Here is a 26,824-nt window from a genome sequence, read left to right as displayed (position 1 = left end):
GAATTAATAAAAACTAAAATTAAGCACATATAAAAAAATTAAAAATAATAAAAATTAAAATTAAGCACATATAAAAAAATAATAATAAAAACTAGCAAAATCACTCTAAAAGCTAATTAAAACTAACTGAATTGGAGGAGAAGAAGTGAAAACGAAATAAAATTTAACTATAATAAAATTTAGAAACTATTATAACCTTGTTTCAAAGTGCAGCTGAAAAGTATCCGCATTTAGTGTGAAAGCGCTTGAACACAGGATCTTCTTGCTGCATTTACATTCTAGCTCCCTCTGACTTTGACCAATTAGCTGATACACCATGCTCACATGGTTTGTTGTGGAGCGTTTGGTTGCACCAAACAAGGGGAAAATGCTCCAGGTCAATGAGCTCAATAATTTATTCGGGACAGAGAAAAAAAAAGAATAGGAGTAAAAGCACCATCTAAGCATCAACTTCAGAGCACAGTGGGACCCCAAAAATGTGCCAAATTAACAAGTAACCAAAAATACATAATTAAATAAATAAATAAATAAATAACTGATCAACACAGTGATGTATCTGTGTAGCTAATTCCACATATTCTCTGTTGTGGACCAGTCCAGTACCTGTATCTTTTCTTACTGCAGCCATGGCTTTTGTAATGAGTGCAAAATGTGTGGTTTTGTATTGTTTGTCATGACCCTGGTAAAGGTGATGCTTTAAGGACAGCACAGGTTGCTCTGCATGGGGACTAGTAACTAAATAACAATTTAAATACAGTGCTTGAAAACACTCTTAGAAAATCTTAATCATGCTTTTTCCCCTCCATTAGATTCTCTTTGCCTATATTTTGTCATTCTCACCAAAAATGTCACTCGCCTAACACCGAACCCCAAACCTTCCTACCAGCAACCAAGTGCACCAGCTCCCTTGAATATATTAAAAGGATCTCTCTTTCATGCATTACTCATAATCTCAATTTGGAGAGCGCCTAAAACCCCACCCTTCATGTGGGTTGGAAGACCTTTAATTATCATGACGACGCAGGATAGGGACAGAGTGGCATGGACTACTTAGAGACTCGCCCTTCGATCTCACCAGAGAATTTTTTTTATATAGACTGGTGGTGGATTTATAAATTCATGAGGAAATTTCCTTTAAGAGAGTAGAGGCAGGGTGAGGGAGCTTGTGGAGGATCAGGCTTTGTGTGAATGTCTCAGAACTGAACAGAACTGATGCCATTTGTGATTTGTTCTAGGGATAGAAGTGAAAACTTCAGCAATGTGTTGATCTTTTGCTCTGCACACTTTAAAAAGTCAAAGCTTGAGTGCTTATTTTGTGAGTTCAGACAATGCCATAAGCATATGAAATTTTTAATTATATGGGAGAAAATGTAAGAGGGATGGAGTTTAGGTGGAGAAGCTTTTAGCTTAACTCTGATAAGTTGAGCTAGAACTGGACTACATAGCTGGAATATGAAAAGGAGGAGATGGGGTGGTGGTGGTGGGATATGAAAAGTTTGTCATAGACACAAAAGTAAAAGATATGATATAGTAGTGCATCTCAACAAAAAAAGAATATAATTGCAAAGTTACTTTATTTTAGTAATTCAGTTCAAAATGTGAAACTCATACATTATATAGATGTATTATACACAAAGCAGGGCTGTACGTTTTTGGTAGAAAAATAAAAAGGCTGGTTATTCTGTATGGCTGCACCTTTATTAACATCATAATAACAATGAATCTTTATTATAATCATGTTTTGTTTTTTGGTATGGACGGGGCTTGAGCTCTTTTATATGAAACCAGGGTTCTCTCCTACTGTCATCATGAGCATGATTGTGGCGCTTTATTAAAAACAACAGCATTACTTAAACTGCTTAAATTACAAAGTGCCTGAGAGAGAGAGAGAGAGAGAGAGAGAGAGTTTACCTGCTTTGAGATCAACTGTTCTGCAATTGGGTTCAACAACCCTCTGGGCTGGAGAGCTACTAGTCTGTAGCACTCCATCCCATTACACTTCATATTACAAAACAGATTTATTTTTTTATTTTTTATGGCCTGCCACATAATGTCTTAAAAAATATTCTGTTGCCGACCCCTGCTCTAGAGAAAGAAGTCCTTACCTGGTCATTCACTGCATTTTTTCTGCACTTTTCTGATTTGCGGTTAAAACTTAATCTGACCAGTCATGCCAGGCTGGTCTAGGTCATATAGTCATCCTATTTAAGCTCTTGCTCCCTCAGGCTGCTTAAGGTCAATGCCAGTCTATTGGCATTTCCTGTGACTAGATCCTGATTCCTGACTCTTGCTAGGTTTATTGCCTTCTGTTTCTCTTCTGCTCCGTGTTCTATCTCTGCTAATTTAAACGCTAGGCCTTGATTTGTGGTATTTACAAATGTTCAGTATTATCCCTGGCCTTACAACATCATAGACAGGACCGTTCTAAACTCAGAATTTAATATAGTGCCAGTCTGTTTAGTCACAGACCCCCTCTGGCTCCACTGATTTGTAAATGAGTCAAATGATGACCAGTCACTCCGTAATCTCCAACAGCTCCCAGTTAGCTTCTGAGACAGTGTGCGTGCCTGTTTATGGGGAATATTTACAGCGCTTTAGACATTCCTAGACTTGACTTTTCCAGTCTCGTCTAATAAGTGGTTCAGGCTAAATGAAGACAGGTCCTGTGAATCACTGGAGCAGTCATAAGCAGTAACTCATTTTGCACAGCTTTTTATCACCTGTAATGGGATTTGCTGAAGACGAGGGATGTTTCACATATGTCAGTTCTTTTCTTCTCACAGGCTAAAAATGTCTTAGATTCTCAAGGCTTGCAGTTCCAGAGAATAATAACTGCATTGAACCCATATGTGAGCTGGTTAAGCTAGTTAAGTAGTTTAGCTCTTAGCCAGAATTAGGTATGTTTTCGCTTGAGATTGATGGTTTATCTCATAGACTGTGTATAGCTGGACAGAGCATCGTCACTCAAAAGTGAAGCCACCACAGGTCGGGCGCCCCCTGCTGTTCGGTTTCAGAAAGCTGTGTAACCCCACCCATCCCCATAGGTTTCAATGGCAAAACAGACAACTTTCAATCACGTTTTTTTCTAATATACTGTAATTCTACCTCCATTATTTAAATGCAGCAGCTAGTGTAACCTCTGCTTATATTGTTAATTTTTATATCCCCACAGAATTTGTTTTTTAAAACGTTATTCAGCTCTATTCAAAAAAGGTGTGGTTATTGTAAAAGGGCTGGTTATGGGCGGGACCAATAACAGACCATCAGCTCCGCTCTGCAGCCTGTGACCTCGAGGCATCCCTCAGGGGCGGAGTTATTCAAATGAGTAGGCTCATTTTTGTGTGACAATAACGATAATTAAAGCTGATGTCAGTAAGTTCTGGAATTTAGGGCCCTCTCTAGTGAGAATTGCACAGAGCATGCGGAAGAATCATTTTATTAAACTGGGCGGGTGTGATTCGGCCTCCTTTCAGAGCGGACGAATCCGATTCCAGGTTATGTTCAGTCAGAGAGAGAGAGAGCGCTCATCTGCGCTCAGTCAGAAACTTCACTCCTTCGTTTTTTTGGTTTTACTATGAGTGAATGAGCTACTGAGCTCTGAGTTTCCTCTTCTGAAGTCTCCATTGCTCCACCAGCCGCTCGCGTTCAGTAAAACTGAGCCGGATCCTCTTTTAGAGGCTGTACGTGTGACGTAAGTACGTAAAGACGAGTGATGTGGCCAGAGTAAGAACTCCTGAGACCCTGAGACCCAAAAACCCAGTTTTTGGAATGAATATATTAGGCTTAGCAGGGATGGCTGTTTCAGCACACTGGTACCATTAATTAAGCACAATATTTTATCCCTTCTCCACTCAGAAATCCACTAAATCATACAGACTCTACCACTTTAACTTACAAATAAAGGTAACTGTATGTGTTTTACAGTGGAGGAGGGGGTTTAAAGGGGGATATGATGAATCAGCTGGTAATATGATGGCTCAGATAAGCAAGTCACTTTTCATTCTGTACTGTAAAGTAAAATGTCTTTATTCCTGAAATATCAGACCAACTGCCTTTATTAGTCTAATGTCATTCAAAGCATGCTGTGGTGATTGGCAGTAATTGAGGTTCCAGGAGAAATGCCCAGTGCAGTGAAGCTGTCGTGTGTAGCTCCTCCAGAAGCTCTGCGAAACATCATAATCACCATCAGTGCCTCCACCACGTTACGTATAGATCCAAACCCAAACTCTCTAACCCACACTGTAACCATTACACCCTCTTACAGACACTCCTGATGAAAGATCTGAGGAAACGAGGTCTTATTGACGTTGCGTCTGCTTTCTTCTCGCGTCATGTGATGCAGTCTCGGATGTCGGCCGCTTATCTGGTGTGGTTGGCGCTTAGGAAAACAGGCTCTAACTGCTTGTGATTTCTTTGAATCTTCGTTGGTTAGCTGGTGGGTTAATTGCAGTTCTGGTTTCCTGAATGGCACCCTGAATTCCTGCGGCAGTGCCAAACCGAAGAGTGCTCTGCACGATCCATACTGGGTTCGGGCTTCTAATGGCAGCCGTTTGTCTGTCTCCGTGGCTGTGAGCGCCTCAGGAGCTGTTCCTTCCCCAGGGTGATTTCCAATGTCAGGTTTCATTGAGTCAAAGCTCAGAATCTCAGACAGTGTCAGCAGTTTTTGTGCTGGTTTTTAGGGCTGTGCCTACTTTTGTGATTCTGTTGAAAAAAGTAGAATTAAATATACAGTATATACAGTACTAGCCAAACGTTAGGACACACCTTAAATTCAGTGGTGTTTTTGTTATTATTTTAAAATATTCTGCATTGTAGATTTAATGCTAACATCATCCAAACTATGAAGAAAAACATATGAAATTATGTATTAAACAAAAAAAGTGTTAAACAAACTAGAATATGTTTTATGTTTTAGATTTTCTTAGTCAGCTTAATTAAGTAGAGTCACCTGGGATTCAGGCTTTCAGTTAACAGCTGTGCTGAACTCATCAAGAGTTAATTACTTTAAGAATTTCTTGCCTCTTAATGTGTTTGAGAGCATCAGTTGTAAAGTATTGAAGAGGTAGAGTTACAGATATACAGTGAATAGCTCTATTTAAGTAATGTTCTAATCCATATTATAAGAAGCAAGAATGACTCAACTAAGTAAAGAAAAAACGACTTTAAATTTCAAAATTTCAGCAACTTTAAAAGTATCTTCAAGTACAGTAGCAAAGACCATTAAAAATGTTATGATGAAACTTGCTCTTATCAGGAAAGGCACAGGAAAAAAGGAGCAATAGTTACCTCTGTTGCACAGGATAAGACATATTTAAGATTACTTTATAAAATATTTAACATGATTTTTTTTTCAAGAATTGTATTTAAGAACTTTCTTATGATTGTAATTTTTATCTTAGGATTCTTGGTATGATTAAGAAAGGCTTTTGTGAATATAGATCAGGTGTTTTAAAGAGACTGGTGGAAAACACTGTCCAGAATTTTTCATAAATGTTTCTTTAGTGTCTCCAATATGTGTGGATTCATCTGTAGACAAGGTCTACAAATGTTTTTTTTTTTTTTTTTTTTTTTTTTTTGCAATACTAAACTCTTAAAAGTGAATTTGTATTTCTAGTGAGAGGTTTCTGCTTAGTTACCCACTCCTAAATGTCTCCGGTATACTGTAAATTGTCCTAATACTAACCATGTTTTATAAATGTGTTCAGTGTGCTGGCAGGATACAATGGCACAATCTTTGCCTATGGGCAGACCGGCAGCGGCAAGACCTTCACCATCACCGGTGGTGCTGAGAGCTACAGTGACCGAGGAATCATCCCCAGAACCCTGTCTTACCTCTACCAGCATTTCAGCCAGGTCTCTTTCTCCCCTACAGTGATTTCTAGTGTTACCAGTGTTTGCAACAATAAATACAGTAGTAGGACAATACAATACTAATCTGTAGATTATAGATATGTATCTTGTGATTAATTGTTTTATTGATTCTGCCTTTAACTGCAGGACAGCAGCAAGGTGTACACCACTCACATATCTTACCTGGAGATCTACAATGAGGTGGGATACGACCTTCTGGATCCCCGACATGAAGCATCCAACCTGGAGGACTTACCGTAAGTACACGGTCAGTCATTTACAGCTGAGTAGCAGCTGAAAGTTTGGGACAATTGGTTTAGATGAATTGAGAGAAAATGGGAAAAAATGAGAAATAAAATAATTTAAGAATTTTGATCTTGTATGTGTTTCTGTTGGTACTGTCTTCTGTTTTCTGTCCTCCCTTATTCTAACTCTCTCTCTCTCAATGTCTCACTGTCTCCTTTTGCCGGGTATCTAACTCAAGGCCTCAAGTCCCACTAATTACACCCTGCTGAAAATAGACAATGCCCACTCCTGACCACACAGGCTAAACTTTCAAGGAGCTATGGTACTGTTACTGTTACAAGTTGCCTGGTTTCTCCTACTCTCTTGCTCTCTCTCTCTTTCTCTCTCTCTCGCTCTCTCTCTCTTTCTCTCTCTTTCTTTCTCTCTCTCTCTCTTTTTTTCCCTATTGCTCTTGCTTTGCCATCCAAAACACTGGGTGTCAACGGTTAGATTACAGTTTAGCCGAGTCCAAACTGTCAGAACCCCCTTCAGCAAATTGAGCAAGAGTGAGGTTTTTAGCACCCACTGACAAAAACCTCTTTTTTTAAACGTCTATCTCTAAACTAGATCTGTACACTTTTCCATTCCGTTTTTCCGAAGCCTCGAGATTAATTGACAAACCACCTCAATTCTCTTATTTTGATCGGGACGCAGCCAGCCTGCCATTCTTTTCAGGAAGCTGTTGGATCGCGCTGAAGCAGTACGTTCAAAGCAAGCTTCCAGCATCTGCGCAAGCCATCGCCGAGCCCCAAGGCACTGAACGTGGGCAGTAATTCATTTGTTTGTTTTGAAAAAGCTTGCCGGTTCATTATCACATTATAAGCCCCTGCGCTTGATTGATAAAGCATGTGTGTAGCATGTTGCTAGCCCTACAGTGTTGGGATGCACAGCTGTGGTTTGCTCCAACTGTTTACATAAGAGGCCTCAGTTCAATGTGTTTCACCCACAGCCAGCCCTCTGTGAGCTCTTATTATCTTACTGCACTCATTTGCCCTTTTGTGAGGTGATAGACTCTGTAGGAGACGTCACTCTGTTGCTTGATATATATAAAAAAAAATATATACAGTTCTGGAAAAAATGAAGTGACCACTCAGTTTCTAAATCAGTTTCTCTGATTTTGCTATTTATATGAATACATTTGAGTAAAATGAACATTATTGTGTTATTCTTTAAACTATGAACAACATTTCTCCCAAATTCCAAATAAATATTTTGTCATTTAAAGCATTTATTTGCAAACATAAATAAAATGGCTGAAATAACAAAAAAAAGATGCAGAGCTTTTAGACCTCAAATGATGCAAAGAAAACAAGTTCATATTTATAAAGTTTGAAGAGTTCAGAAATCAATATTTGGTGGAAAAACTGTTTTCTTAATAAGTTTTCATGCATCTTGGCATGTCCTCCTCCACCATTCTTACACCTTGCTTTTGGATATGTTTATGCCACTCCTGGTGCTTGGTTTGATGGCTTGTGGTCATCCACCTTTCTTCTTGATTTATAATCCTTCCAGAGGTTTTCAATTTGGAAAAATCAAGGAAAAACATAATCATCAAGTGGTCTCTTATTTTTTCCAGAGCTGTTTGAATACTGAATAACTAGCAGGTTTTCAATAATTTTGTCGCTTTTTCAAACAAAAGGAAAAAAAACAACAAAGCACAAAACATTTACCTCAGCAGTGCTATTTTTTTTATCACGAATTGACTTTAGCAGTGCTATTCTAGTCACATGATTAGATACCTCAGCAGTTTAGATTTAGTATAACATTTACAGCAACCAAGCCCTAATTCGAAACATATCTTAGCAATGCTACTCAGGTCACATGTGATTAAACTTTACACAGACAAAGGTAGCCAGTCTTTTGAGAAACCAACAGATACCTTGGCTAGCTAACATTACTATCCTAGCCCTTTCAGCCACAAAGCACACTTTACACTAAAACTGAGTGTCATAGAAAGTGATACTGGATGCTTTATTTCATTAATTCATGTGCAAAAATGAACTTAAACCTGCCGTTTTTTGACTACTGGTCACCTGCCGACTCCCTCCAATGCTGGTACTGTAGATACCTATACTATACAGCTATGACTATATAGCAGTGCTCTCATATGCAGTGAAATGCAATATGACAATTGTTTGGTATAAATTATTCTCATTAAACCATTTTTATTTGTGTAACTGCCAAATATCTGATGCGTTCCTAATAACTGACTTTGTTCTTCTTCTTGTGTTTTTTCATTGGAAAGGAAAGTGACAATTATGGAAGATCCTGACCAAAACATTCACCTCAAGAATCTGTCATTGCAAGCATCAGCCAATGAAGAAGAGGCTTTAAATTTGCTGTTCCTGGGTGACACCAATCGCATGATTGCAGAGGTGAGTGCTTGACTGATCAACCTGATATTTAGCCTGGTTTCACTGTCTGTTTCTATTTGCTGCACTGCTTAATAAGGACCAGGAAGTGCATGGAATAGATCATAATAGGCAAAGGTGCTGGGCGGTATGACCAAAAATGTATATCACAGTATTTATTTTATAGGTTTTAGGGGTGCAACGATTAATCGAAATAATCGACAGTGTCGATTCTCAAGACTCTGCACTTTCCACATTCAAAGTACAATGTTCTGGACATTTGAACGGCATTTAAATCCCATGTTCAGCTGGTTTTTATCATTTTAAACCAATAGTAAAAGCTAGAAACAGGAGCCGTACCCACAGCAAGCAGAGATGAAGGTCATGGCAGAAATAATCATTGACTAATCGATTAATTGGAAAAATAATCAGCAAATTAGAAGAATAATCTAAAATAATACTAAAATAATCATTAGTTGCAGCCCTAATATGTTTTTGACTTACTCTACTGTTAGGGGTACATATAATATAAAACACTAAGGCTTATGTTAAGGCTTTGATTAGTGTTGGGTTTACTTTGTCTCACAAAATATATACACAACAAAATATATACACAATATATGAAGAAATCACACTTTGTTAAAAAAAAAAAGCTGAAGAATGTAAATCGTAGACTTTAAAAGAGATACAACTTTCCATAAGTTCCATAAACATTATAAATTGACATAAATACTCCATGTTTAAGAATCCAAAAGAGATATATTTTCTGAGCAAATCTATTCTACAAGTAAGACACAAGTTTAATATCAATTTACAATATGTTATTTTGGAAGCCTTTTAAGGCATTAGAGTATTAAAATCAGACACAGTTTCCAATTATAGGGAGTTTTATCAATTGGATAAAGAATAAATAATTCTTTATCCAGGACCGACTCTGGGCATGTCTGCAGGATGAGGGGAACTTTTCTCTGAGCTGTGGATCGATTGCTTAACTTCATCTGTCCCTCTTTTTAAGTAAATAGCTGCTGTTTGCTGTTGTTTTTCTATTTTACTTGGATAAAAACACTCTTACAGTGAGGAACAACAGCAGGAGCTCCTTAGATAAAGTGCTGTTCTCATTTTTCTTCAAGCAGGACACAGAGTTGAGCTGCTGTCTGTCTGTTGTTCTAAAATAATCAAACAGCCCTATTGATTAATGTATTGCACTGCTGGCACATGACCTGCTGATTAGATAAATGCAGGAATGAGTAGGTGTGCAGATCTTCCTAGTAACGTACTCAGTGAGTGTATGATTATTGAAACACAGGTTTAGCTTCAATGCCATTTATTTTTTAATTTGAGCCAAGTCTTTCATGGTACATAAATACATATTCATAAGATTTCTGAGAGCTTCCTTCAACATCCTGCGTTTAATTCCAAATGGACCCAGCAGCTGCACCTTCATCTGGATTTAACCTTAAGTACACTCAGAGCGACTCCACAGCGCAGTGATTTCAGCCTGCGGGACTGTTTCTATCATACTGCTGAAGTAAGAACCAGGAAATAAGTGCTGTGCAGTTTGGCGGCTTTGGAGATGTTTATTTGTTTAATCGGACTTTTGCTCACTGTGCTGCGTTGAGGATGCTCGTACACTTTGTTGCCAAATTCCTTCAGGCCTCATTGTTTCCAGAATGACTTTACTCAGGAGCAGCGATGCTCTTTAAGCCGTTCCTCTGCTAGCTGACCTGTTCTCTCTGAAGGGGAGCGAAATGATGAGCTCATGACTTTAGAGGCCTGACCACCCACGTGTTCCAGGACAGCAGGTCAGGAAATGACCCTCTGGTCATTAGGAGAAGTCAAAGCTCTGAATGGGGTCTTTTCTCTTTAGCTCCCACCTGACTTCTTGTACACAAATAATACACACACGTGGGTCATTATCAGAATTCTGTGCCTTTTAGTGTCTCATTACTTCTAACAAAAAGTTAAGATTTCATTTATTTTTATTTTTCTATGATGTGTTGCTTGATTAAGTTGAATTTTTCTTTTAAGTGTTTAAATAACACAATTACAATTTTATTAGTATATTTTTATTTAAAATAGATTTTTAAATCAATTTTAATTAAAATATATATATACTAATAAAATTGTAATGAGTGTGATCAGAGAGTAGATTTTTACAAATATTTCAGCAATATTTTAAAAATAATTTCAATTATCAGCTACTATCAGCTACATATAGTTTTTTCAACTTTTTTCATATATTTCAACTAGCAATCTGTTTAAACATTGCTTTACTTTCAAAGTGACTTAAGACACTTGCTGCATGTTCAGCAATTAATAATATGAATTTCACGTAATATTTCACTTGATATTTAAAATATCAAGGTAAATAAAATCATTTTACAAAATCAAAAAGTGTCTTTGAAACAGAACAATGTCTGCATGAACAATTTAATGTTTGCAACTTTAGGTCAACCGCTTTTTTCTAAAAAATATTTATCCTCTAAAAATATTTATCCTGTTATGCAACTTACCATAACAGAGTGGATGCATACAGGTCAGAAAAAAAGAAAAGCCCGGAAAATATAATTTATGTGAATATCATCACTGTCCATTAAAAAATCTCCAAACCAGCAACTTTACAGGAGGGAGAAAAAAACTTCTTTATTTTCTCTAAACTTTTAATGGAAGTCAATGATAAAAAGTTAATAAATAAATATTTATAAAAGTTTATTTCAGGTAATGTTGAAGTATTTCTATTGGTCTATTCATCAATAACTTTTGGCACAGTGTAAGGAATAGTTTGTCTGTTCAAATTATGTAGTAAACTAAAAATCTACTAAAAGGAAGATACTTGTTTTTCATTGGACAGCGATAATATGTACATGCACTATATTTTCCAGGCTTTTTTTTCTGGCCTGCATGCATTCAACCTGTTATGGTAAGTTGCGTAACAAGGTAAATAATTTTTGAGAAAACTGGTATTTGATAAAAAGAAGTGGTTGAATTGTTCATGCTGGCAACAGGGTGGACAGCTTATTGACCTAAATACGGAGACAATATGAAAAATATAAAGTGAAATTAATATTATTAATGGCTGAACATGCTACAAGTGCCTTCAGTCTCTTTACAAGTAAAGCGATGTTTAAATAGATTTATATTTATATGAAAATAGCTAGTAGCTAATAATGGGAATTGCAAAATATTAAAAAAATCTAATTTAAATAAAAATTTACTAATAAAATTGTAATTGTGTTATTTAACCTCTTAAAAGGATCATTCAACTTAATCTGACAGCACTGCAAGCGTCCACAACAAAGAAAAATATTTAAAAAACATATTAAAAGTGCTTATATTTACTATAAATTCTGTAAAACTTATACCAATAATTCCATAATTATTGGTATTTGATTGTATAAGAGTATAATATCCTCGTGAGTAAAACAGATCCTTTGAGGTATCATAGAAAACTGTCCTGCGTTATATTAAGAATCGCAGAGTTACAGTATTGTGATATCATCATAATCATTATTGTGTGCAACATATTGTGATAATATCATATCGTGAGATGCTCTTTAATTCTTACCCTATTATACAGTGTATGCTGTGCACACAAAAGGCATGTTATTATATTGATATTAACCAACGTTGCCACTATAATTGAGAGATCGCTGGTTCGAATCCTAGTCATGCAGCTTGCCATCAGCTGCCGGAGCCCTGAGAGAGTACAATTGGCCTTGTTCTCTCTGGCTGTGTAGATGGCGCTCTCTCACCACATCACTCTTAAGGGTGATAACAATCAGCACAAGGCATCTGTGAGCTGATGTATTGGAACCGAGTCGCTGTGCTTTCCTCAGAGCGTGCTTTGATGCTACTCGGCAAAGCAGTTTGAAAAGATGCGGAGTCTGACTTCACATGTTTTGGAGAAGGCATGTGCTAGTCCTCACCCTTCTCCTGTTTTGGGGAAAATATTAGAAATATTTTTTTAAGAAAAGAGAAGAAGAAAAAGGTATTAACCCACGTATAGATTAGCAGCAGCAGCAACAGCAGCAGGAGTTTTAAGTCAAGGTCTGCTGACCACTGCCCCTCTTTTTTGGGGTCCTGCTGAATCAGGCACTGCTCGAAGTGTGTGGCCGGGGGTGGCTGGCGAGGGTCAGCTTTTTAAAAGGTAAATAAGAGCTGTGGTTTAAGCCTCGGTGTCTGAGCGTCATGAAATGAACCAGAGAAGGGAAGCGAGTAAGTTTTCATGTCAGCTCAAATTGAAGTCTTCTGTTTTCTTTGTGGTTCGGACAATTTTTACTCAGCTGTTTGTGGTGTAAAAAAGCCACATAGGAGTGTGTATTCTGAGCTATTAGCTCACTACCCATGTATGGAGTTCTGAGAATAAGCTCACACATATATGAGTTAGCCAAAACATTAACACCACACACCTAATACCTAATATTGTGTACTTATTATCACACTACCAAAATAAGTCTGACATATGCCAGTATGACCTTGGCATGTGTTTTGTGTTATTCGGCACCAACACTAGCAAAATTAGCAGAAGATCTATTAAGTAGGGCTGCCAATGATAAAGTGTTATTGCACACGATTAATTTGGATTCGGTAACACGTTATTCCTTTTTAAATGCAAGTTATACCAGAGTTAGTCCGGACCCTGCAATGTGATTGGCTGAGAGGCATTTTATGAGTTCCGTTCTCAGCCGGTAATGCACTGTAACCGAAGCTCTCCATGTATTACTCCACCACATACAGGTGACCTAGCAACGATGCAGCGCTTACAAGCCAAACTACACAGCTACAAACAGAGCAGCAATGGAACTATTTTAACTCAAAAATGTTTATAACCGAACAGATTATTATGTATTTTCTCATCCACTTTAGCTCAAAATCTTTCACTAAATAGCGATGATGGAACTGTGGTATAATCGCAATAATACACTCAAGGTTCATGCGATAATGTTTAATATTGGCACTGCTGAGCTACGTGCAGCCTCGTGCTTACGATCGCAGCACAGCAGTGCCAATATTACATGTTATAGCACTCCCTCTCATGTATTATTGCTTAATTAATTTCAGTGCAGTTTTTTTTTGGATCGGCTTTCTTGTTATTGACACACCCCTTTAATATCACCAAATAACTCCAGTAAAACATGCTAATTGTTAAGAGAATTGTTAACAGTGGAGGTGTTTCCCGTCTGCCCCATTTACTTGCATGTAAATGGACAAAGCTTAGAATTTGTATTGCAGTCAACCACCAAAGAGGGTAAAAGACATTTGTTGTCCACTGATGTCCATCTGACTCTTTAAATCCTGACTTCACAAATGCTTTTGTGGCGTTTTTCAGTCAAATCCTTATAGCAATGCACCAACATCTAGTGTAAAAACATCCCTGGACAACAACTCCAATGAAAGTCACATGTTTCTCCCAATTTAGCTAGGCCAATTGTTCCACCCATTCAGCTGCCACTCAGTTGTACATCTCCCATCACTAGTAATGCCAAAACACAAGGAGGGAAAAGACTAGCATATGCCTCCTCTGATACAAACTCCGCCTCTTTTTGAGCTGCTGCTGATGCAGCATTGCCGAGTAGCATCACAGCGCGCTCGGAGGAAAGCGCAGCGACTTAGTTCTGATGCATTAGCTCACAGATGCCTTGTTCTGATCGACATCATCCGAGGAAAAAGCGCCATCTACTGTACCCACCCAGAGAGAGAGCAAGGCCAGTTGTGCTTTCTCAGGGCTCTGGCAGCTGATGGCAAGCTGCATCACAGGGATTCGAACCAGCGATCTCCCAATCATAGTGGCAGCACTTTAGACCAAGTCTTTCTTTTTTTAATTACATTGGTTTTGGGAGAAACAATGAACAGTAGCTGTGTGGTGGTGGAACTCGGACATGATGACCTCACAGCAGTGCTTAAAAATCTAGTATAAAAGTCTTCTTTCAACAGTAGTAGACAGTAGACAGTTACTCCAACAAAAGCAAGTCTATTTCGGTGTATGCTTCAAACAGATTGCTCAGATTGGATGTACTGTAAGCTGTAAGTTTGTTGCATGGTTTTATTATTCCACTAAGCCAGATATGATGACCTCAGGACTCTGAGGCACAGTACTGCTGAAGAAGGCCATGAATCAATAAGGATTTAGCTCTCTGACCATGTCAATAAGCATGTGCTCCATCAGCACAGGCCAATGCGTCATCTAACTCGAAGTACAGTGCTCCTTTATCTGCTTCAGCTCTGGGCTTTTCCTTTGCTTTGTTGTCACTCGAGGTTACACGCGGTCTTCTTTAGCTCATTGAAAAATGCACACCAGTGAGTCAGAGCAGATCAGAGCCGAGGCTTCGGCCTCATCTGACCTGCTTATTTCTGACTCGGTTAAACGAGGTGCATTCAAACGACTGCACTGTTTACTGGGTATCAAACACACACGTCTGCCATCGATGCAAATGTTGGGCGCATGCGAGCAGGCGCATACAAACAACCGGCTTATTTTCTAGGGATTCAGAAAAGTCCCACTTGCTGCGTGTTTGCTCATGCTTTGTTTACTCTGCTCTGCTGCTCCTCGCAGATCTTATTCTCACACACAACAGAGATTTCATCCCCACCCAATACACAACAGCAAGATAAAACAGCTGAATTACAGCAAAAATGCACGAGTGGAATAACTGGATTGCTCTCCATACACTAAGCACAGTCATAACCAGCACTGGTGATGAATGACACTCACAAGGGCTGCACGATATTGTAAATTTTTTACATTTTAAATGTTCTTTTTTCAACGATATACAGGGGGTTGGACAATGAAACTGAAACACCTTTTCATTTTAGTGTGGGAGGTTTCATGGCTAAATTGAAATTGGAGCAGCCTAGTGGCCAATCTTCATTAATTGCACATTGCACCAGTAAGAGCAGAGTGTGTAGGTGCAATTAACAGAGTAAGAGCACCGTTTTGCTCAAAATACTGCAATGCACACAAAATGCCAGAGTTCATTAGAGGACAAATTGTTGGTCAACGTCTTGCTGGAGCATCTGTGACCAAGACAGCAAGTCTTTGTGATGTATCAAGAGCCACGGTATCCAGGGTAATGTTAGCATACCACATCCAACAGGATTAACTGTGGACGCTGTAAGAGGAAGCTGTCTGAAAGGGATGTTCGGGTGCTAACCCGGATTGTATCCAAAAAACATAAAACCACGGCTGCCCAAATCACGGCAGAATTCAGTCATTTAATCAAGCATTTAAAACTGTGCTGGACTGAGGTACCAGTCTCTACTATGCTAGTAGTGGTGGTGCTAAATTACCCAGCTACAGTTAGCAACCTAACTGAAGCTTCGTTACCTGTTCAGCAGAAAAATAGAGCCAGTTTGCTCATTCCCTTACTGCAGCAAACTGTTTGCATGCTGTTGTAAGTCGCTCTGGATAGGAGCACCTGTTTAATGCCTTAAATGTAAATGTAAAATATAAATGTTGTCTATACCTGGCAACCGAAATTGTGAAAATGGGACTTGGGGATTGGCAGTGGGCAGATTCGGAGGCTACATCCCACGCAGATTTATTTTATGTGCTGCGCAGTTCAAATAAGAAAATACTGTCTAAAGCTCTGCTAGCACTATCTGCCAGTGCTTTAACTCAGCATCTTTTTTTCTTTATATCCTTAATAGTTTGTAAGGATCCCATCAGTTCCTTACAAACTATCAATTAATTAACAGTAGAAAAATATAAGGATTATTCTATTTTAGAAATAATCTTTAGCCGGATCCAGAATGAACTCCAAAGAGCTCTACCTAATGTTCATTAAATCAAATTATTATACTGTTATATATAAGTTTCATACCATTGCAACTCCAGTCTTTTTTATTTTTTTTTTACACATCGACCAAAAAAACGTATACCAAAACCATGTTAACCAAATATTCTAATAATAAAAAAGATGAGTAAACAGGTCTCAAAACTTTCAACAGTGTATGTGCTGAGTGTCACTTCCTTCTGCTCATCTTCTTCTTTTGTTCTTTCCCTGTCCTCTCACAGACCCCCATGAATCAGGCCTCCACACGCTCCCACTGCATCTTCACCGTTCACCTGTGCGTCCGTGAGCCGGGCTCGGCGACTGTGTGCCGCTCCAAACTCCACCTGGTAGATCTGGCTGGTTCTGAGAGAGTGGGAAAGACGGGTGTGGGGGGGCAGATCCTAACTGAGGCCAAGTATATCAACCTGTCCCTGCACTACCTAGAGCAGGTTAATTTCTTCATTTTCTCATTTCTCATTTTTAGGGAATGTATTTTATTTGTATTTTGATGCCAGTAACAATATCTGGCAATTTAATCTGACAATATAATGTGAGTCCAAACTTTTGACTGGTACTGTATTGTTAAAAAACACGATTAAATGTGGGGATAATGTAAATGTGCTCATGCAGTTACTGTATATATGCCCATATATAAACCTTCTGTCTCATTTCAGGTCATCACAGCTCTCTCGGAGAAGAACCGTTCTCACATCCCGTACCGCAACTCCATGATGACCTCTGTTCTCAGAGACAGTCTGGGGGGAAACTGCATGACCACCATGATTGCCACTGTGTCAGTGGATAAGAGGAACATCGATGTAAGGGTTAATCTTCAAGAGTTCTAGAGCTATAACTTTAGAGTTCTAATATTAATGTCTAATATTAATATCTCTACGTTTATTTCAGGAGTCTATTTCCACATGCCGCTTTGCTCAGAGAGTGGCCCTGATTAAAAACGAAGCTCTACTGAATGAGGAGCTGGATCCAGCACTTGTGAGTCTACATGTTTAAAACTTTTTATTTTATTACATCATCACAGGTTTAATAGTGTGGTCACCAGAGTAACGATAATAATAATAAACTTTATTTACTATATAACACCTTTTATATACATAAAAATGCAGCTCAAAGTACTTTATATAGGGAGTAAGGGAGTAAAAAAATAGCACAACAATAAAAAGACACTTCTAAAATATAGTACTCAAAAATGAATGATAGAATAAAAATACAATCAAAACCAGACAGATAAAAATAAGATCTTATTAAAAGCTAGAAAAAACCTAAACAATAAGATAAAAATAGGGCTAAAATAAAATCAAAACCAAATAATAAAACAGCTATAATAGATAAATAATAAGAAGGATCTAAATGAAAGCTAGAAAAATATGAATAAGGTCTAATTAAAAGCTAATGTAAAAAAAAAAAAAAGTTTTAAGCTTTTTCTCTTTTTTTGTTTCATACGTGGGATCTGGAGGAGTTTATCAGTTGATGATTTGATGATCTTAAGACACGATTTGGAACATATTTAATCAACATTTCAGAGATGTATGAAAGGTGCTAAACCATTAATTGATTCATAGACTAGTAATAAAACCTTAAACTTGATTCTAAAAGAAATAGGTAGCCAATGGAGGGAAGCTAAAATTGGTTTGATATGGTCATGTTGATTTTCTCGCTGCTGCCTTTTTCACCAATTGGAGTTTAAATACTGGAGCTTAAATAGCTGTATTTGAGTAATGTTACTTTGAGAAGTAAAGGAGAGTCAAAAGAAAACTTTTCAAGAACTTTGAAAGTATCCTCAAGAACAGTCAGAGAACAGAGCATTGAAATTTATGATAAAACTGGCTCTCATCAGGACCACCCCAGAAAAGGAAGACCAAGAGTTACCTTTGTTGCACAGGATAAGTTTATCAGTGTTACCAGAGAATTTTGGTTTGTTTATTTTTTACTTACAGTAAAATTTACTTACAGTATGTGTTTCTTCATAGTCTGCAGGAATGTAGTGCTCCTGGATTAGATTTGAAGACCTCTGGTTTACATTAGCATTAGCATTAGCATGTTATCTGGGAAAGAGTTTATCTTGTTTCTTTTGTCTCTGTTGTCCAGAGATGTATTTCTACTAGATTTTACAACACTGCTGTGAGAATTTGATTGTACTGTCCCAGTGACCCATTACACTTCAAATGTAGCAAATTAATACTATTGATATTTACAGATTATTAAGAGTACTAAAATTACAAATAGTGTTTTATTACAAACAAGCTAAATGTTTGCTGGTTAAATGGATTATTAATATTCTACTATTCCAGGTGAAAGTGAAGCCACCGCAGGTCGGGTGCCCCCTGCTGTTCGGTTGCAGAAAGCTGTGTAACCCCACCCATCCCCATAGGTTTCAATGGCAAAACAGACAACTTTCAATCACGTTTGTTTCTAATATACTGTAATACTGTAATACGCTCTGCAGCCTGTGACCTCGAGGCAGCCCTCAGGGGCAGGGTTATTTAAATGAGTAGGCTGTCTCTCTACAGTCTTTCTCCCTTCTCTGGTCTCTACTGAGCAGACTCGGGTATCAGGATCGCCAACATGGTGGAAGATTTTGCCTTCATTTTCATTGAATGAATGGGAACGGCGACACGGCGTCCATCTTTTTTACAGTCTCTGGATTAGTTCATTATTTTCACAAAGACTAAAGGCGAATTAATAAATTTAACATTCACACCTACATATCACCTACCCCTACAAATGTATATTTATACAAATTCATATTTATATTTAAATATTTAAAATTAAATTTATATTTAATATTCTACTGCTGGCCCTTCCATGGTTTATTTTTGTTCATTATTATCACAACTACGCTATCAAGACTAAAGGCGAACTAATAGATTTTACATTCCCACTATATCGCCCACCCCTACAAGAGACCCTGATATTGATATGGGTGAGTAGTTTTGAATGTCCAGAATGTCCAAAAACGTCCTGCTCCTCCCTCACACCTGTGCTTACATCGTCCACATTCCACCGTGTCATCAGTGGGACTGGCTGCATGTCTTCACACATAAATGTGGAAAAATCCAAAATATCCCTTTTGGATTTCTCGCATCATGTTTACATTCCTCTCTGAAAGTTTACATGTTCTGATTCGGTTATGGCTCATCACACATGTGCAGATAGTTGTTCCCCTTACTGAATGAGCCTGAGACACACCTTACATATTAGCACTAAATCACCACTGAGCAAAGACTGATTGCTGTGTACAGCCATTGCCTGATACTGGTGTCAATAGCAAACAGCTGCTGAAGGAATGAGCACAGTACTTGCAAGCATCTAGTGCATCTCAACAAATTTGAATATCATTGAATAGTTACTTTATTTCAGTAATTCTGTTCAAAATGTGAAACTCATATATATTATATAGATGTATTACACACAGAGTGATCTGTTTTAAGTGTTTATTTCTTATATTGTTCATGATTATGGCTTACAGTCAATGAAAACCCAAAAATCAGTGTCTCAGAAAATTTGTATATGAATATTATATAAGACCAGTCAGTACTTTTGGCAGTATGGTGCCGAGTCCTGCTGGAAAATGAAATCCACTTCTCCACTGCATTGACTTTAGACTTGATAGAACACAGTGGATCAACACCAGCAGATGACATGTTTCTCCAAACCATCACTGATTGTGGAAACTTCACACTAGACCTCAAGCAGCTTGGACTGTGTGCCTCTCCATTTTTCTCCAATCAGTGACCATTGATGGTTTGGAGAGTCATGTCATCTGTTGGTGTTGGTCCAAAGTCCAAAGTCAGTGGAGTGTTTTCCTGGAAAATCTTACTGCACTTAATGCTTCCCTCTGCTGACAACTTTTATGGAGATGCAGATTTCATTTTCCAGCAGGACTTGGCACACTGCCCACACTGCCGAAAGTACCAATTGGTCTTATATAATGTTCTAATTTTATGAGACAGATTTTTGGGTTTTCTTTGGCTGTAAGCCATAATCATCAACAATAAAATAAATAAACGCTTTAATATATCACTCTGTGTGTAATACATCTATATAATTACTGAAATAAAGTACATTTTTAATGGTATTATATTTTTTGAGATTCATTAGTAGATATACACTCAATGTCAAAGACATACTTGTACACAAAAGGAATCAGCCAACAGGAATGAAAGTTTGTGGGAAATCTTGACAGACTGTCATAACAGAGTGTGACTCAGGGGGTCATCTTCTGTTGTTTTTGTTGAAAAAGACTAACAAATCCACATGTGGAAGCACTGTGGTCAGCATCCAGTCACACATCCAAAAGTCCAACATTTCATTAATGATGTAGTTGGTAAAACCAACCATTGGTCTATTCCAGCAGGACAATGCTTGTCCACATACTGCTTGCTGCCTTCTCAAGAGCTTCCCTTGAAGACAGAGATACTATGCCATGTCCTACACCACCCCTGTGTGAGAATATTCAAGTTGTATTCGGTGGATTATTGCAGGACACCATTCAAAACCTCTACATCTCAATATCAAAATGTCTGGCATGTTGCTTTGTGCATACAGCTCTGGAAAAATTATTGGTTTATTTGATTTTACCAAATTGAAAACGTCTGGAATATAATCAAGAGGAAGATGGATAATCACAAGCCATCAAACCAAACTGAACTGTTTGAATTTTTGCACCAGGAGTAAAGATATAAAGTTATCCAAAAGCAGTGTGTAAGACTGGTGGAGGAGAACATGCCAAGATGCATAAAACTTTGATTAAAAAACTGTTTTTTTTTGTTTTTGTTTTTTTTTTTACCAAAAATTGATTTTTGAACTCTTAAAACTTTATGAATATGAATTTATTTTCTTTGCATTATTTGAGGTCTGAAAGCTCTGCTATTTCTCAATTTCTGCAAATAAATGCTCTAAAATACAATATTTTTATTTGGAATTTGGGAGAAATGTTGTCTGTAGTTTATAGAATAAAACAACAATGCTCATTTTACTCAAACATATACCTATAAATAGCAAAATCAGAGAAACTGATTCAGAAACTGAAGTGGTCTCTTTATTTTTTTGTTTTGTTTTCCAGAGTAGTATAACACACGCTGTGCAGACTAATTCAGTGTGTGTAGCGTAGTAAAAATGACCAATAGTTGCTTATATCAGGCTAAATCAGTGTAAAACTAATTATTTATTTACTACTTGGCTCAAGAGTAGTAAAGTCCAGGTCCCCAAATTAGCACAGTGTTAATGTGTGAACCCTGGTTCAGGTTCTGTTCAGGGATGAAGTGTGACTTCCCCAGCCTGCCTGCTTTTCATCCATCATCTCCTGATTTTGACTGTTGACTGTAAGTGATGACTCCGGCGAGAGTGAAGATAAACATGGCGCAATGAGCGAACGCTCCTGATTTGTTTTCATTCAGAGGGAAGGTAATGAATCTTCTCCTGTGGAACGCTGAGCCGGAAGGTTACGACTCCCGATCACCGCTCCCTGCTTTTCACCTCAGAACTGATAGGACTTGATGAACGTGTTGAAAGTTCAGAGCGACGCTGTGCGCGGGGAGAAAGGCCTTCCAGGCTTCATACCTTGGCCCTGATAATGAGCTCCTCTCTGAACCCCCCTCCTTCTCTCGTGCTTTCAGTTTCTTTGCCTTTTAGCAGTTAGAACTTGGCTGCCCAATTTCAAACCCCGGAGAGGTATTTTTAAGAGAGTCTGCGGTTGCCTGTTAATTGAGGCAGTGTCTGCCTGCAGAAGGTGGAGGTATGGCAAATATCCTGCAGCTACTGTTTGACTATTTGACTGAAAACCAGATCCTTGATCCTCAGCAAAAAAAAAAAGAAAAAAAAAATACTAGTTAGAACCAAACTCATGCCAAAGATAAGTCATATAAAACATTCATCTTTATTTATTTTAATTTATGCACAACCCCAAATACGCCTGTCACAAAAACTACATTACTGACCTATTGTGAAATTTGTAGATAAGTGCACAATAAGTTTTGCAAACCTTAATATCATTGCAGTAGTTTTTATTCCTGATATATACAGTATATTGAGATATTAAACATATTTTGTCTAATGTTTAGCAGATTTCATAAATATATATAAATAATAAAATAATAAAATATAAGAGTAAAATAAATTACGGATGCATCAAAATAACTTTTGGACAAAACTGAACTAAATTAATAATTTGTCCAAATAACAGATTTTTTTTTTTTTTTTTAACAGATTTCATTATTTCAATTATTTTTGCCTCTTTTTTAACCATTGTTTAAATAAATAGTCTACATGTAATTTTAGTCTACATGTAATTTTAGTCTACATGTAAGAAAAGCAATAGCAAAACTGAACATTTTTAACATTCCAGCAGGTTGCAATTAGATCACATCATTAAAACCTGCATTTTTTGGTAAAAATTTGTTTTTTCCCTTATTCATCTAAACACTAAAAGCACCTATTTTTGCCTTTTCTGTCCTAATAATTTTAATTGCCAAATATTTGTTGCGACCCTAAAATAAATTATATTGGGCAGTCTGCCCCTGGTATAATTTTAATGTAAAATGAAAACAGTACATATAATTAAAACATACACATACTGTAATGCTGAGCGGGAACGATATATTGTGTAGCCCTAATTATCATGTTTTTACTTTATAGTGAGGAGATCCTGTTTATATGAATTTATTTTCTGGTATGTTGAATTCCTTTAAAAACAGTGTCTTTATTTTATTTATTTATTTGGGGTATTCAGACATTTATATTCCAGTTTTAATTTATTAATTCTCCTAGTAAAGTCCACTACTCTTTAACAGGGTGCAGTTTCATTATTAAACATTTTCATATCATCATATTATAAGGTACAAAAATGGTCATAAATTGTGACAATACTTGTAATTTTCACTATTTTCAGTTGTAAGTTTATCTGCTCCAGAATGTCCTATACCTATTGTAGTACTTCTTTAAAATGACTAGATTACGGTTTACACATTTGTGTCTGCCATAGGTGAAAAATAAAGTAGGTAAATACATTTCAGACACTTCTTATAATCTCTCTTATTTGCTATTTTGAACTATAATGATCATAGTGCACCATTTGAAGCCTAGATTAGAATTAAAACTGAGCGAACACATAAATCAGGAATTGTTTAGGGCAGATTTAAGTTTCTGTAACTGAAGAACATGGAATCAGGATGCACCGCAGTCGTTTTGGAAGTGTTCAGATATTGATGTCATTGGTCGTAACGCAGTGCCTCCCTCTGGGCGGCTGGTTTATTCTCAGACACTTGGAGCTGAAGCTGGCCCTGTGGTTCCTGTGTGGTTTTACAGTCCAGAATAAAACGCGGTGGCGATAGGCCCGGCCTGCTGGACCCAGCTGCATGTGTTGCATCAGCCCCAGGGCGTGCTGGATGCTGGATGGGTGAGAGAGGCAGCTTTCGGGTTCGGGCAGAGCCAAATGCCAAACATACGGAGAGATGTGACCATAAAAAGACACGGTGATGGTAACACTGCCCTTTAGGCCCTCAGCGGTACACAGCTGCGTTAGCCGAGTCTGGATGCTGCCTCAGTTCCGCTGAGCTATTGTAAGGGATGGGGCGGTGCTGATCTGTAGATAAGTGATGACCTGCTGTAGTATTTATATCATGAAATGTGCATCTGAATGAATCTTAATATGCTGTTCTCATACAGAGCATCCCTCACTATCTTTAATAAACACCTGAAGACAGAGCTCTTAAAGGAGCACTTACTCTCCTAACACCTCTAACTAACTACCTTCTACTACCAGATCAGGAGAATCTCTCACTATCTTTAATAAACTCCTGAAGACAGAGCTCTTCAAAGAGCACCTACTCTCCTAACACCTCTAACTAACTAACTACTAACTACTTCTAACCTCATTTCCTTCTTCCCCTCATTTCCTCCCCTATCATACAATTTCCCCTTAGCCTCCTTTAGACCCTGACTAAAAAAAGTTTTTGTCTTGAGCTTTTATGTCCTCTATTGCTAAATATACATACTTATTTGTAAGTCGTTTTAGATAAAAGCATCCGCTAAAAGCAATATTGTGACGAAGGGAGCAGATGGGAGGCGGACGTAAATGCGGGTAAGACAAACAGATTTATTAAATAACAAATAAATAAACAAACAAACAGGGAATAAACGAGAGAATAAGTAAACATAAACAAACAGGGAAAACAATGAGGAACTAAACTAGACAGAAAACTAACTAAACAAGAAAAGGGATATATACAAGGAAATAAACGTGATAAACGAGGAACTAGAAGATAAACAGAGCGTAAAGAAAACCGTGAACAAACTATAGCAAAAGTGGAGAGACAAATGACAGAGGAAGGTGCAAAGACCGACAGCAAACATAGACTAAATGGAACTATATATACTAACAGGTAACAATGAACACCTGGGGAAAGGGCGGAGCTACAAAATACAGACACGTGATGGAAAATTACAGGGGAAACACACTAGGAAACGCAGAAACACAGGGAAACAGAGAGATGCCGTGACAAATATAATGTAAAATGTAAGTAATGATGACCACCAATAAAAGTCTCTATGGAGTTGTATATGTTTTTTTGTTCCCTTTCCTGTGGCTTTTTTATTGAAATGTGCCACTGGGAACATCTCTACTCTGCAAAATGAGTGACCTTTGGCCTCTATCAGCCACGTGTTAAAAGTTTCAGGCTGCTAGCACATAGTTGTTTCCCTCATTAGCATTTCTCCCACTCCATTTAAAAAAACATAAGAGGAATTTAAGGGGAAACTAAAGGAAAATAGTACTTTGCAGTTAAAGTGAATAAATGCGTACTTTCTCAAAATTGTATTAAATTAAAAGTAAAATCACCAGGCCTTTTAAATGGAGCCACATTTTCAAGGAACATGCATTGGTGGGATGAGCAGCAGAGCTGAGTATGTGGTTTTCACCCATTAAAAATGTGCCAAATCTTCTCTGCCATTGCCAAACAGCTTATTCTGCTGTTGCTGTTGATACTAGTTTGGAGCTTCTGGCATGTGCAGGTAGCAGGGCACCTGATTGGCTGCAAAATTGAGCATAGGTGTTGCTACAGTGCTTAGTAAGTATCTGCACCAACTGGCATCATGCCATGTTTAACTGATCTTGAAAAAGCCTGTGCGATAGAGCAACTTTAAGCCTGTGCTCCGCAAAACTAGTGATCTGAAATGCTAGTGTAAAAATTAGTGTTTTAATTCATTCAAATGTTTCATTAAAATTCACAAAGGTTTGCAGCTTAAGCATGAAAATATACTGTAAAATAATTTAACTCTCACCAATTGAAACTTTCAATTAAAACAATCAACTTGTGTCAATCACATTTTTTACATAAATCAAACTCACATAATAAGTGCAATACTAGTTAATTGTTGATAGTTGATTGTTGATTTAGGTTAGCAACTGGAAATTTATGACTTATTGTCAGTCATATAAGCTTGCAGTAATACAAATATAACCAGATTATATATATATATATATATATATATATATATATATATATATAGCCAGCCCATAGTAACACTGAGGAACATAAACCATAGCGACTTGCTCTTACAGCCTACAACAGCGAGGACAAGCTATAGTTACCTATTATATAACATAGGCCAAAAGTTTGGACACACCTTCTCTTTTTCAATGCATTTTCTTTATTTTCATGATTATATACATTGTAGATTCTCACTGAAGGCATCAAAACTATGAATGAACACATGTGGAGTTTAGGTACTTAACAAAAAAAAGGTGAAATAAAAAACATGTTTTATATTCTAGTTTCTTTAAAATAGCCCCCTTTGCTCTGATTACTGCGTTGCACACTCTTGGCATCATTCTCTCAATGAGCTTCAAGAGGTGGCCACCTGAAATGAGTGGTTTTCCAACAGTCTTGAAGGAAGGAGTTCCCAGAGGTGTTTATTAGCACTTGTTGCCCCATTGCCTTCTTCACTCTGAGCTCCAGCTCACCCCAAACCATCTGGATTGGGTTCAGGTCTGGTGACTGTGGAGGTCAGGTCATGTTTTGTTAAGAACATAAAACTCCAAATGTGTTCATTCATAGTTTTGATGCCTAGAGAGTCAAACTGAGCATGGGCAGAGTAGTGTTAGTATTTTGCCAACACAAATGATTTAGTTTGGCCAACTTTTAACAAGACACTTAATAAAGTTTTTTTTTGTACAGTGATACAACAAGTAAAATGTGGACCTTTTAAGTACAGTAACAAAGTACAATTACTTAGGTATTTTCCACTATCCCTGGCTTAGAATATGTTGGCCTTTTTTCTGAGCATCTGTGTGTGTAGGCAGATGTGTAAGATCAGCTCTGTTTAGGTAAAGAGAGACGGCAGAGTTCAGAAATCAGAATTTTTAAGGACGTGCCGCCAAAAAAACGTAAAAAAATAAAATATATGAGTTCCGACCCTCAAAACTCCCAACCCCCCCTCTTCCCATTCCTGACACCAGTGATGCTGTTTCACTTTCCCTTTTATAGTCACGTCTCCCATCTCTCCCATCAGCCTCAGCTTATCCCAGTTTAACCTCTTAAAAACACACAG

At 37.6% G+C, this 26,824-nt stretch overlaps 1 protein-coding gene across 3 annotated transcripts in view; it reads left to right on the top strand.

The window, feature by feature from the left end:
* kif6 (kinesin family member 6) overlaps nt 1-26,824 on the top strand; it is a 130,382-nt gene that overhangs the window by 6,121 nt on the left and 97,437 nt on the right. For all 3 annotated transcript variants that reach the window (XM_049463498.1, XM_049463497.1, XM_049463495.1), the window contains exons 4-9: nt 5,706-5,853; nt 5,998-6,107; nt 8,381-8,510; nt 16,501-16,707; nt 16,933-17,076; nt 17,165-17,251. In XM_049463498.1, the coding sequence (XP_049319455.1) occupies nt 5,706-5,853; nt 5,998-6,107; nt 8,381-8,510; nt 16,501-16,707; nt 16,933-17,076; nt 17,165-17,251 (826 nt within the window). The remainder of the gene's footprint in view (nt 1-5,705; nt 5,854-5,997; nt 6,108-8,380; nt 8,511-16,500; nt 16,708-16,932; nt 17,077-17,164; nt 17,252-26,824) is intronic.

The sequence above is a fragment of the Astyanax mexicanus genome, chromosome 14, assembly GCF_023375975.1.
Source record: "Astyanax mexicanus isolate ESR-SI-001 chromosome 14, AstMex3_surface, whole genome shotgun sequence".
Taxonomy (NCBI): Eukaryota; Metazoa; Chordata; class Actinopteri; order Characiformes; family Acestrorhamphidae; genus Astyanax; species Astyanax mexicanus.
The sequence above is the reverse complement of the archived record's forward strand: the minus strand, read 5'-3'. Positions and strand labels throughout refer to the sequence as shown.